This window comes from Lynx canadensis, chromosome B3 (genome assembly GCF_007474595.2).
Source record: "Lynx canadensis isolate LIC74 chromosome B3, mLynCan4.pri.v2, whole genome shotgun sequence".
Classification (NCBI taxonomy): domain Eukaryota; kingdom Metazoa; phylum Chordata; class Mammalia; order Carnivora; family Felidae; genus Lynx; species Lynx canadensis.
The window spans coordinates 20,948,565-20,962,343 of NC_044308.2; the positions used below are offsets into that span (position 1 = coordinate 20,948,565).

Sequence of the window (13,779 nt, forward strand, 5' to 3'; positions counted from 1 at the left end):
CAATGTCAAAGGGGTTACTGCCTGTCTCCTCTAAGGTTTTTATGATTTCCTGACTCACATTTAGGTCTTTAATCCATTTTGAATTTATTTTCATGTATGGTGTAAGGAAGTGGTTTCATTTTTTATTCTTCTGCGTGTTGCTGTCCAGTTTTCCCAACACCATTTGTTGAAGAGACTGTGTTCCATTGGATATTCTTTCCTGCTTTGTCAAGATTAATTGACCATATCATTGTAGGTTTATTTCTGGATTTTCTGTTCTATTGATCTACGTGTCTATTTTTGTGCCAGTACCATACTGTTTGGATTACTACGGCTTTGTCGGTGCCTGGCTGGCTCAGTTGGTAGAGCATGGGACTCTTGATCTCGGGGCTGTGAGTTCAAGACCCACATTGGGTGTAAGGATTATGGATTACTACAGCTTTGTAGTATAACTTGAGCTCTGCACTTGTGATGCCTCCAGCTTTGCTTTTCTTTTTCAAGATTGCTTTGGCTATTTGGGTTTTCTGTGGTTCCATACAAATTTTAAGCTTGTTTATTCTAGTTCTGTGAAAAATGCTGTTGGTACTTTGACAGGAATGGCATTAAATGTGTAGATTGCTTTGGGTTCTACAGACTTTTTTTTTTTTTTTTAATTTTTTTAACGTTTATTTTTTGAGAGGGAGAGAGACAGAGTGTGAGCAGGGGAGGGGCAGAGAGAGACAAGGAGACACAGAATCTGAAGCAGGCTCCAGGCTCCGAGCTGTCAGCACAGAGCCCAATGCGGGGCTCGAACTCACAAGCTGTGAGATCATGACCCGAGCCGAAGTCAGATGCTCAACTGACTGAGCCACCCAGGCGCCCCGGGTTCTACAGACTTTTAACAATATTTGTTCTTCCAATCCATGGGCATGGAATGTCTCTTCAGTTTCTTTTATTAGTGTTTTATAGTTTTCAGAGTACAGGTCTTTCACCTCTTTGGTTAGGTTTATTCCTAGGTACCTTATTATTTTTGGTGCCATTGTAAATGAGGTTGTTTTCTTAATTTCTTTCTGTTGCTTCATAATTGTTATATAGAAATGCAGCAGATTTCTGTACATTGATTTTGTATCCTGCATTCTAAATCCTTTCTATAATTGCATTCATTACATATTTTTTGTTAACCTTATATAACATTTTATAAGTAAGTGAACATTAAAATTAGCAAGCAACACTCTCAGTATAAGCACTAAGCATATGAACAGAAATAAAAGAAATAAGGTTAACTTTTTTTTTTTATTCCTAACTTTGGACTTGTAGGAAGGAGCATAAGATTCTCAAGGCTATTTTAGTTGTACTAAAATCACTGTCCTTCAAGACTGTACTTTATTTCTTCATTTTGTTTTAGAGCCTTGCACTGGGATCTGTCTCTGACAGCCCCATGTGAGGGCAGTGTCTTGTTATCTTACTCTGCTGTTATCATGAAGAAACAGAAAAAGGCGCATCATTTACACTTTCTTCATCCCAGTAGATAATCACTGTTCATTTTACCATGTTTTATGGTTCCTTCTGAACTCGGAGACTTGGCTGACTGCATTGCTGGGGCTCTGAATGAAGATGGAGGAATTGGACTCTTTTTATCAGTCTCTGTGGATGAGTGGTTCTCAATTAAATGGTGGTTTGATAAGAATCTCACCCCTGTCCCCTCATGCCTCTGGTGGTGGCATTGATTCCTACAACACCCCTAGAGATGCAGCACTTCTTTTAGGTTAATAGCTTCTGGGGGGTGACTTTGCTCTCCAGGGAACATCTGGAGGTATTTTTGATTGTCGTGATGAAGAGGGAAGTGGGTGCTGCTAGCATTTAGTGAGGCCAGTGATACTGCTGAGTATCCTGTAATGAATACCCTCCTCCTGTAACAGCGCCCTCCTCCCCAGCAAAGAATTGCTGTGCCCAGATCTCGATAGTGCCAAGTTTGAGAAACGTTGATCTATTTTTTTTAATGTTTATTTATTTATTTTGAGAGAGAGCGTGAGTGTGCACGTGGGAGGGGCAGAGAGAAAGGAGAGAGAGAATCCCAAGCAGGTTCAGTACTATCAGCACAGAGCCTGATGTAAGGCTCGATTCCATGAACCATGAGATCATGATCTGAGCTGAAATCAAAAGTCAGATGCTCAACCAACTGAGCCAACTGAGCCACCCAGGTGCCCTGAGAAACACTGTTCTAGATGGTATCCAAGTTGTGAGAGCTAGAGGGTCCATGTGGCCCTGAATTTAATTCAGACCTCCAAACCTACCTTGAAGGCATCCAGAATCAAACCAGGATTTACAGCGGTTACCCTGGAGTGGAGATGCCTCTGGACCACTTTGCACACACAGAATAGCACCAAATCTTGGTACCACTTCTTGGTGCATGAAAATATGCTGCCTAACCAATAGCCTTTGATAATGACATTTTGTTTTATTTTTTCAAATTTTTAAAAAAGTAATCTCTGTGTCTAACATGGGGCTCAAGCTCACAACCCCAAAATCAAGAGTTGCATGCTCTACTAAGCTAGCCAAGCACCCCAATAATGACATTTAAAAAAAAATAACTATTATTTAGTCTGAATTGTCACTTGTCAAGAAGTGAAAATTGCTCATGTCAGATAGGTAATACTTTTATGAGTTTTCCTGGTATTTCACACATTGATGACCAGTGTAAACCCTGTCTTGCCCTTTTATTGAGCCAAACCATGTGTGAAACTATTTGGAGATAACATTTTATTTAATCTTCACCATGTCCCTAGGTAGGCTCTGAGCCAAGAGAGGTTAAGTTATGCTCCAAAGTCACACAGCTGGAAGTGGTAGATTTGTTTTAGCTTAGAATAATGAATGCAACTTATCTTTATTTTATCTAAAAGTAATTTGTAGGGGCGCCTTGGTGGCTCAATTGGTTAGGCATCCGACTCTGGATTTCAGTTCAGGTCATGATCTCAATGTTCATGAGTTTGAGCCATGTGTCAGGCTCCATACTGTCAGTGTGGATCCTCTCTCTGTGATTCTCCCTCTCTGCCCGTCCCACACATGCGTGCTCCCTCTCTCACAAAATAAATAAACTTAAAAAAAATGTATAAAAAATGAATGTTAATAGATGAGAATAATTTATAAAATCTAACATCCAAATGCTTGTAAAAATACCAGAAATTTATTTCTATGTTGTACATTTTTCAGAGCTAAAGATTTGGCAGGAGAGTCACTGAGAGTCTGTAAAGGCCCTCGGGCTGTGTTTTCCCGGGTCTTGCTGCTATTTTCATTGACGGACTCCATGGAAGACGAGGAAGCTGCCTGTGGTGGTCAGGGACAGCTTTCTACTGTGCTTTTGGTCAATCTTGGCCGAATGGAGTTTCCTAGGTACACCATCAATCGGAAAACCCAAATCTTCCAAGATAGAGATGATCTCATCAGGTAAGATGATATTAACTCATTATAATAGCTGTGTGACTGAATGTATGTAAAAGGTTTTATTATTATTATTTACCAGTTACAATAGAAACAGAAGTCAATAGCCAAAACAGTTTTTGAAGTTTTTTGTTTTTTGCTATCCTTCTGTCCCACTTGTATACGTTTCTAAGACTATAAGAAGAATGTAGAAACATACCTAGATTAAGGTTGACAAAACCAATGAGCTTTGAGTTAGAAACTTTTCCCTGGCTTATATTCCCAAATAGCTTTGGCGGACACATTTTGTAAATACAGATAATTTGAACAAACCTGCCTTGTGAATATCTTGTTGGTTCGAACAAGGCTGAAGATGAATGTTTTCATGTAATAATGACTTAGATAAAGTGAATACTAACTTGTGTGCTGTATACTTGAATCACACACATGATAGTTTAGAAATTATCACTGATGTATTTTGGTACATGGACTCAGTGAATGTTTGGTTTGACTGGCCATAGGAGGTTTTGGTAGAGAGTGGTATAGGTCTTAGAGGAAAAAAAAATACTTAGATTTCCTTAAAAAAAAACACATCACTTAACAAGAAAAATTAATTTGAATTCCTAAAATGGCACTTTTGATTCTTGACTTAAGATTTATGACTCAAATGTAACTGAAATAGATTCTGATCTCTGATTGCAGGAGAGTTGGTTATGTGTTGTCTAATGTGTGCTTTAAAAAATAACTTATTGAGGGGGCAGCTGGGTGGTTCAGTTGGTTTAGCATCTGACTCTTGATTTCTGCTCAGGTCATGATCTCACGGTCTGCGCAGACAATGCGAAGCCTACTTGGTACTCTTTCTGCCTCTTTCTCTGCCCCTCCCCTGCTTGTGCTTTCTCTCTCTCAAATAAACATTTAAAAAAAATTAAAAAAATAATTTACTGAAATTATTGAATCAAAGCAGCATCAGTGTAAACTGATTCCAGCCCAGTTTGCTTAGCTCTCAGGAAGCTCACTGTCTTGTTGGTGTTTGATTGGAATAAAATCTTCTAATAAGAGTATTTCCTTACTCTGGTTTGAGTTGTCCCATGTCTTTTACCTTTTCATTTTTAGTGACTTGCTGCTGTTCTCTTTCATGAGACTGTGTATGCTGAAACTAAGTTCCAGTCTCTCTGTACTAATGACCTATAAGACCATTCTTTGCCTCAGTTTCTTCATCTGTGAACAGGGAGAATAATAGTGTATTCCTCCAGATCTGTGTTAATACATGTAAAGTGCTTAGTCCTTGGTCCCTGGGGATTGCTTAGTATGTCCTAGTATTATCATTGTCCTTATTACTGGTATATCTAAGGGAGATTACTTTTTAGTTCTATGATTGACAAGTTCCATGGTTGACAAGTTCAAAAGTGGGGGAGCTAGGGTGAAAAACTAAACCATCCTAGATTCTTGTGAGAAAGTAGGTATCCTGTAAATAAAAAAAATAATTAAAACTTCTTTTGTTATGCAAAGGACATTAGCATGTTAATGAAATTGGATTTAACTGACTTCAGGAATGGTAGTTATATAATACCTGGTGATATGATACCTAGTCTGAGAAATCTTTTTGGCCACCTTGGTACTTAAAATAATTTATCCTATGGGGCGCCTGGGTGGCGCAGTCGGTTACGCGTCCGACTTCAGCCAGGTCACGATCTCGCGGTCCGTGAGTTCGAGCCCCGCGTCGGGCTCTGGGCTGATGGCTCAGAGCCTGGAGCCTGTTTCCGATTCTGTGTCTCCCTCTCTCTCTGCCCCTCCCCCGTTCATGCTCTGTCTCTCTCTGTCCCAAAAATAAATAAAAAACGTTGAAAAAAAAATTAAAAAAAAAAAAAATAATTTATCCTGTCTTTTCTTTTTTCTCATTTATTCAACATATATGAGTTGATTGTTGAGTACCTATTATGTGCCTCGGTGGTGGGGTTACAACATGATTAGATGGGGTTTTGCCTCCATGGGGTTATGTTTTCCTAGGGGAGATAGAAAATAAGAATAATTGTAGCATGTGAAAAGTGCTTTGATGATTGAGGGGTTGGCCGGGGAAGTTCTGCTTTGCATAGAAAGTGCCCCTGGAGAGGTAACATTTGGATTGAGACTCAAGATTGAGGGGGAGCCAGCCATGCAGGGAGCATGTGCAACAGGCCCTGAGGCAGGAGCCAACTTGCTGAGTCAGAGAAACTCAGAAGACCTCTGTGGCCACAGCCCCAGGGGCAGTAGTGCAAGCCCCAGAGGTCAGACAGGAATGCAGAGCTGGGGATGCTCAGCCTCAAAGGCCTTTGGACAGACTCAGTCATGTTCTCTGAGCAGTGGGCAGCCATTGAAGAGGTTATGGCAGGGGAGTGATCTGTTTCATATTTTCTGAAAGCATCCTGTGGAGTAGCGGGTGGAAGGAAGCCAGGGAAGCCACGAGAAGGCTGACTAACTTGGTGGCCTAGGCAAAGGTCTTGACTGGTGGCAGTGGCAGTGAGGTGAATGGGTGAGATATTTTGGAAGGATAAGAGACAAGCCTTGATTATGGTTATGACTAGATACAGTGGGAGAATCACGGAGGGCTCTAGTGTTCTGACTCGGCTGGTGGTACCCTCGATGAGCCGGGGATTGGGAGAGAGGTGGTGGGAAGGATGGCAGTGCTGGGAGGGGAGCGGTGTTTGGGATGCCCGCTAGCCGTTCAGGTGAGGCTGTGAGCATTTGGAGTCACCACATGTGGACGGTGTTGGAAGCCATGGAGCTGGATAGACCCCTCAGGGGGAAGAGAAGGAAGGGGCCGTGGCAGCCAGCATTTGTCAGGTGGAGTGGAGGAGTGTCCAGGAAAGTGGGGGAAAGATTAGGAACACGTGTGGCGTGGAAGCCTAGAGAAGAGTGTGTCAAGGAGGGGCAGTCTTGTGTCTGCAGTCACTAGGGGACTGAGTAGATGTGGAGCCGGAGGTAGAACTGTCGGATTTGGCGAGATGTGCGTAGTTGGTGGCCCGCGCAAGAGCCGCTTTAGCGGAATGTGTGGAGGGTGATGGGGATGCCAGCAGCCATTCTGGGAAGAAGGGGAGGCAGAGGATGGCTCTGAAACAGCCACTGCTGCAGTGGGGTATGAGGGCAAGCAGTTTTGTTCTGCTGTTTTAAGGGTGGCAGATACAAGGGTGCCTGTGCACTCAAGCACTGATAACCAATGGAAAAGGAGAGGCTGGCCAGAAGGAAAGAGGGGATAGCCAGAGGGCAGAAAGCTGTGGGGAGATGGGACGGTCTGGGGTCCAGAGGGCCGGAGGGAGGGTAGATGTGTGGGCAGGGGTGAGGCTGCAGTGATGAGAACCCAAGAAGGCCCCTCGAGTGGCCTCTGTCCCTGCTGGAGAGGTCTGATGGGGAAGCTTGCATGGCGAATGTGGCTGGGAAGGCAAAGGTAGGAAGGAGCAGTCCTGCAGGGCGGGCAGGGGCCAATGAGCCTGGCTCTGTGGTTTTCTTCAGCACCATTCAGGGACCTGGGCACAGGCTCAGAGTGGTCAGCCTGGACACTGTGATGAGAGTGGGCCTGATGAACAATGTGAATTTACCAGCGAGTGGTGGCTGGTTGACTCCAGGTGGGGCATGGAGGCCTGCAGGACAGGACACGGTTATGGCTAGGGAAGGGGTCATGGTGGGTCTTGGCAAAGTTGGGGAATTGTTGCCATCATAAGAGCTGGAAGGATTGGAGGTGGAGGTCAGTGAATGAAATGCTCAAAATGAAGATATTGAAGGTGATGCATCAGAGTGCATCAGAGACAGAGGTTCAGAACAACTGTGGTGTGTGGGTAGCAGAAGGGAGGTGAGTAAAGGGTTATTGGCCAGGAGGTCTTGAAACTGAGCGTGCTGTGTATCCTCACAGACATTGAAGTCACATGCCATTGTGGCTGGAGACCTGAGGCAGAGCAAGACAGAAGACAGGAGGCCAGCAGGTGCCCTCGAGGAGAAGCACGGGCTTCCAAGGAATGGGGGGCTTTCAAGGAGGGGAGAGTGATTGGGAAGCAGCTGGGAAGAAAGGTGGACTCCTCCATTTGTCTCTGGGTGGGGAGGGCTGAGAGAAGAGCCCTCCCCTGCTGGAGAGGGCTGCAGGGGGACCTGGGAAGGAGCCTTGTTCTCCTGAGGTGGCAGGAGACACCTGGGTGGGGGGGGAGGGGTTGAGATGGGAGAGGTGCTGCCAGTGGGTGGTTCCGGCAGCACCAGGGAGGTGTGGACAAGAGGAGGGCTGATGACCCTTTCCAGTGGCAATGAGGGGGATGAGGCATGAGGGGGTTGGTTGGCCTCTGTGGCCTCTCGAATGTGGGGCTTGTTGAGGCCACGAGGCTGGGAGTATGGGGCCTGCTCCTGACACTCCTGGCCATGGAGGTGCTCCTGCCAGGCTAGGCCAGCCTCCAGACAGTTCTCTCTGTTGTGTTCTCCTTTCTTATAGACCTCGGGAATGTCCCATAGCATTTTATAAGAGAATTAGATCTACAAATTTGTGAGCAAATTTTTCCATTTAGAGGCAATTTGTTTTTATTTTTATGTGAGTGCATTTGCACACAATGATAGTGCGTGCTTTTCTTTTAGGTGTGAGCCCAAAATACAGTAACCATGTATGCACAGTGTCACTTGGGCAAACGTCTCTGTTTTGGGTGTATCTAAAGATGCAATGAGAAGTTGTCTTTCTTCAGCTAAGTGGTTTCATAACCTGTCAGCATTGCTGTCTCCCAAAGAATGCATCTTTGGGTGGTATCACCCAAAGTCTGGTTACATCTGCCTAAATGATTAGGTTACCAGATCCACACTTTAATGTGACTTTGAAGTCACTTACTGTTTACATGGTTGCTGCCAGATTGCTGAATGAATGAGTACCAAGAATCAGAAATGATGAGCTGATGAATATTACATTTATCTATGGAACATGTTAACGTATAATACAGTGTGACTGTTTTTCTCCTCCTAGCTGGGTAGCCTGTATTCTTTTAGGTTACTTTAGGGCAGTAATATGCTGTTATTAGAATCAAATTTATATATATATATATATATATATATATATATTTAAATTAATCTTTATTTATTTTTGAGAGAGAGAGGGAGACAGAGTGTGAGCAGGGGAGGAACAGAGAGAGAGGAAGACACAGAATCCGAAGCAGGTTCCAGGCTCTGAGCTGTCAGCACAGAGCCCGACACGGGGCTCGAACCCACGAACTGCGAGATCATGACCTGAGCCAAAGTCAGATGCTCAACTGACTGAGCCACCCAGGTGCCCCTAGAATCAAATTTAAATAACCCCTATATTTTCAGAAACACACTCTTACCCTTCAGAATTAGATCCTGGGGATAGGATGTGGTATTTTTTATGTAAATGTTCATTCACATTTGAAACTTGGATGGTGTGGGGCTTTTCCCCCAGATACGCAGCGGCCGCGCACATGCTGAGTGACATTTCTACTGCAATGGCCAATGGGAACTGGAAAGAAGCTAAAGAGCTCTCTCAATGTGCAAAAAGTGATTGGAACAAACTGAAAAACCACCCTTCCCTGAGGTGAGATCTTTTCTAGGTGCCTGTCAAAATTTACTTAGGATCAAGTTGTTTCAACCACTTGAGGCAATTCTCTTCAGGAAGAACTTACTCCTTTTGTTCTGTGGTCAAAGCAGCTGTGCAGTTGAATTCCCCACTTGCTTTGCATACCCACAGTGTTGTGTGAAATAGAAGGAAATGTCTGAAAGTCTGAAGTGAATTTTAGATAACTCAGATCGCTTGCACCAGTCATTGGAGTGAACAGACGGCTTTCCATTTGCCATCTTTTTTTTAAATTGAGATATAATTGACATATAACATAGTATTTGTTTCAGGTGTACAGTATGATGATTTGATATTTAGATAAATATTGCAAAATGATCATCACAGTAAGTCTAGTTAACATCCATCACCATAATTACAAAAGTTTTTTTCTACTCTCTTAACAACTTTGAATTATGTAGTACAGTCTCATTAACTATAGTCCCCATGCTGTACATTACATCCCAATGGCTTACTTACTTTATGAAAGTTCGTACCTTTTAATTACCTTCACCCTTTTTGTGCACTCTCCCACCCCCGTAACTTAACCATCTTTTGGCATGTTGGCTTCTCTGAGTATTGGTCAGCTGAACTGAGACGTGGGGGAAACCCAGCAGCAGGACAGAGGTGGAGTGAGCCATGCTAGATGTGTTCTTCCAATAGAAATTCAAGTAGATGTTAATCTGAAAAGGAAAACTGAATTGCATATTTTCTTCAAAAGTTCAAGTATACAGCACATGATTATTTTTTTCCCTTGATAACTGTTAAGCATACTCTGTATTTGTTAAGAAATTTTATTCCTTTGGGGCACCTGGGTGGCTCAGTCACTTAACCGACTTCAGCTCAGGTCAGGTTCATGAGTTCGGGCCCCACATTAGGCTTTCGGCTGTCAGCACAGAGCCTGCTTCAGATCCTCTGTCCCCCTCTGGCTGCCCCTCCCCCACACGCATTTTCTCTCTCTCTCTCTCTCTCTCAAACATTTTTTTTAAAAAAGGAGATTTTATTCCTTTATTTTTACATAGGGGTGAGACAAATTTATATTATTAAATACCTCTTTCAAAAAAACATTTAGGACATAAACTGTGGGGAATAAGCTTAGGAATTCCCTGAGCCTGCACTGATGAGTTAACAAGGCATAAAGAATTACAAAGCCATAGGATGCTCACACCCAAGTCTGGGTAAACAAGATTAGGTAAATGGTATAGAGAGGGCGGGGCAAAGGCCCCAGTATAGAACAAAGATCTATGAGATAAACAAGATTAGGTATTCAGGGCTGAAATGCCCCCCAATTTAGTACTATAGCAGAAAGCTGCTTTCGCAGGAAGGACCAAATTAGGTTAACAGGTAAATAGGGCTATAAAGTTGCCCAGAGAGGTGCAAACAAAAGACTCAGAGGTTACATGCTCTGTCTTTCTTGTCCCCTAGACCAGTTTAGGTAAACAGAGGTGGTGCCTCACATCTGCTGTAAACAACCTGCCACTGGGCACCAGGATTTTGTTTTATATTAACCCAAACGCCTAACCCTGTATATCTTGAAAACCCCCTTTCCCTCACGTCCATGAGTTAATGTTCACAGTTTCATTGTCCCTTTGTGCACATCCATCACCATGTTTGTAAGCCTTCTGATCCTAATAAAAACAGAGCAAGGACCCTAATGGCTTCCCATTAGCTATCTCTCACATTTTAATCCTGTGTCCCGCTTTCTTGCTCGACAAGAGAGAACTCTAGACCCAGAGTCTACGACAATAAACTTCATACAGAAATACTGATGACTTAAAAACCATTGCCAGGAAAATGGCCTTTAAAGCTAAAAAAAAGAACTGAATATTTTGCCCATATTTCATTTGGAAGTATTCTGTACTTCAGACACAAAGTTGAGCCATTCACTTAATGGCCTTTCTAGTTTCTAGAAATGAGGTAACCAATGTAGAGTTGTTACTCCTGTGATGTGCATATACATTGGAAGATTTTCTTAGGACAAGTTAGGTAAATTTAGTAACGTTTCTCACACCAAACAGCAAGACAAACCATTAAAACAAATTAGTAGATGATTTTCTTCATTAAAAAAAGAAAAATCATAGCCAAGGTGTTAGATTACTGTAGAGCAGAGGTTGGTGGATGACTCTTGTGAAGCGTCGGCTGGTCGGTGTTTAGGGCTCTGCAGGCTGGGCGGCGGCTGCTACTGCTGCTGACCTCTGCTGCTGCAGCACTGAAGCGGCCACAGGCGGGCTGTGAATGAATGAGCGGGGCGGTGTGCCAACACTATTTAGGGACTGAGATTTGAGTTTCATATAATTTTCACATGCCACAGACTATTATTGTCCTTTTGATTTATTTTACTCATTTAAAAATGCGAAAACCATTCTAAATTTGCAGGATGTACAAAATCAGCTAGCGGGCGCAGGATTTGGCCTTAGTTTGCTGACCTCCAGCTTAGGATATTTCCGCTTGTTCTCATTTTACTCCGCTGAGTGACCAAGGAGATGGTGGCTGGCTATCAGAATGTAGGTTTGTGGTGTAGAACTTTGTGTACAGCTGCCAGTATTTAGAATCTATCTTTGTCACTTCTCATGACTATCTTGCAACAAATAAGTCAGATGGCTGAACTGTTGGTGTCCGTCTTCATTTTAGATACCATGAGAATTTACCACTCTTTCTGCGCTGCTTTACTGTCGGGTGGATTTACACAAGGATTCTGTCCCGTACTGTTGAAATATTGCAGCGACTTCACTTGTATGAGGTTAGAGCACAAGCCCCGACCCCTGGCTTTTACTGCTGTGCCAGCGATGAGCTGTGCAGGGGAGCCTGCTTAGTCCGCACACAGTAATGTCATGAAAGCAGACGTGATGTGGCCAGCCTGCTGTCTTCAGGGTTAATAGGAAGAGGGCCGAGGAAGACCAATCGCTTCATCTGCTTGTGACTGGCTGCGTGTGCACCAGGACGGCCTGGGGATCATCGACGGAGCTGTGCAGGAAGCCTCAGCCTGAGTCTCTGTCACAATTCCATGTGTGACTTGCGAGGTCTCCAGAAATCTCTGAGGTGGAAACCTCCTATCTGCTTGCCCTGATGACCAGCACGGACCACCGGGAAATAATTTAAAATCACAAATCGGAAAATCAGTCATATCCTTCCCTGTACGAAACTGAACGAAATGGCTAGAGTTAACTATTGTTATGTTAACATTTCTGTATGGAAAATGCTATTTTACAAAGAGGATACACAGAACCCAGGCCTCTTGTCACGGGTTCATGAAACCCAAGAGGATCATGGGATTGGCTGTGGGAAGTTTGTGAACCCCACAAGTGAGTTATCTGGGGGTTTGTGCGTACTTTTCTGAAGGGAATCATTAGATGTTGCCAAGAGATCCATGAACCACAAAAACTGAACAGTGTGTGTATAGATCTAGACCAGAAAGTTTCCCTATTGAGGTGGGGTGGGGTGTTTGGGGTGTTTGGATGAAGACTCTGCTCATTCCTGTCCTGCCCCCCATTCATTCCTCACACCCTTGGCCCTGTAACCTACTGTATTCCCAGAAGCATGCGGCCGTATAGCCCCTGACCAGTGCTCGGCCGCTGGAACTTGACTGTGTGCAGCCCTGCACCAGTTGACTTGGTTTGTAGAGAATATCAGGCAGTGTTGACAGAACTCCGTTTGCTCACTCACCAGTTGGCAGGAGACCTGGGTGAAAAGTGGGGATGCCTCAGGGGCTCGGGCCTGCTTCAGAGGGGACGTCTCAGTCTTCTCATTCCGGGGTCCTCGGCCTTTTAGAGTGGAACACGTGTGTTATATACTTTGCCAGTCTTCTTGGCCACTAACTGTAGTTACTTTCTCGGGTATGTATGAGCCTAATGAACTTCCTTTGTTGTTGTTGCAACAGGAAGCAGTCAAGGAACTTGAAAACCTCTTGTCACAGAAAGTGTATTGTCCTGACAGCAGAGGCCGGTGGTGGGATAGATTGGCTCTCAACTTACACCAGCACTTGAAACGCCTTGAACCGGTATTCAGTAACTAGATACACCCTGAGCCTTTTTAAACTTTTGCATAAATTAAAATACATAGCAAACTGTTAATACCTTAGAATTCTAAGTGTAATTAGAATATGTATTTTTTTTTAACATTTCTTCTTTTGTCTGTGTTCTTCCAACCCCCTCCCCCCAAAACTAACAGGGATGCTAACAGAAGTGTTACAATGAAGACAGGACACTTTCTTGTTGTCTTCACTGATTTGGAACGTGGGTTGGTAGTGGGGCTGTGTGTTGGGATTTAGGAATTCGAGATCTAGGAATTAAGGGAGAAGGAGACTTAGAGGTCCCCGTCCTCATTTTGGAAATGGTGATGTCACTCATTTGTTGCATGGGGCCTCCAGGTAGAAAGTCTGATGAAAGAGGTTTCTTTCCATGGGGAAATGTATTGTCTGACTAATGCAGCAGGCCACCTTCTCTTCTGGGTGCTGGTATTCTCTGTGGCAGGGACCTTGGGAGTCCAGGATCCCGGTTACTGCCAGGGCTGAGCAGGGTGGAGCTTCCACAGGCAGCTTCTGCTGAGCCCAGTGGCGACAGTGGCTCTTTGTGTGGCCGCCTGAGGTTCCTGCCTGGCAGCCCTGCATTTGTGTTGAATGGAGGGGACTGTGCCTTGGGAAGCTTTTGTTTTTTTCCAGCAGCAACTTTAAGTGAATCAGGGTGATGTGGGGGTGGAAAAGTTGACCAAGGGTGTGGAAGTAGGACATACTATTTTTACTGCCTTAAACTGAAAAAGTGCCTTGTTACCTAAAGTGCTTCAAGCCCGTGAAGCCTGTTTTCTTCTTCGGAGGTGGGTGTGCTTCCTTACCTCTCGCTGTTTGC

General features: G+C 44.0%; 1 protein-coding gene across 9 annotated transcripts in view; it reads left to right on the top strand.

The window, feature by feature from the left end:
• Positions 1–13,779, top strand: part of FAN1 (FANCD2 and FANCI associated nuclease 1) — a 35,572-nt gene that overhangs the window by 8,915 nt on the left and 12,878 nt on the right. For 8 of the 9 annotated variants that reach the window (XR_003969341.1, XM_030317537.1, XM_030317544.1 and 5 more), the window contains exons 5-8: positions 3,169–3,402; positions 8,789–8,920; positions 11,570–11,678; positions 12,816–12,935. Coding sequence is in view for 8 of the 9 variants with exons in the window: in XM_030317537.1 (XP_030173397.1) it covers positions 3,169–3,402; positions 8,789–8,920; positions 11,570–11,678; positions 12,816–12,935 (595 nt within the window). In the remaining variant the exon portion in view is untranslated. The remainder of the gene's footprint in view (positions 1–3,168; positions 3,403–8,788; positions 8,921–11,569; positions 11,679–12,815; positions 12,936–13,779) is intronic. The other variant, XM_030317541.1, reaches the window with a different exon arrangement.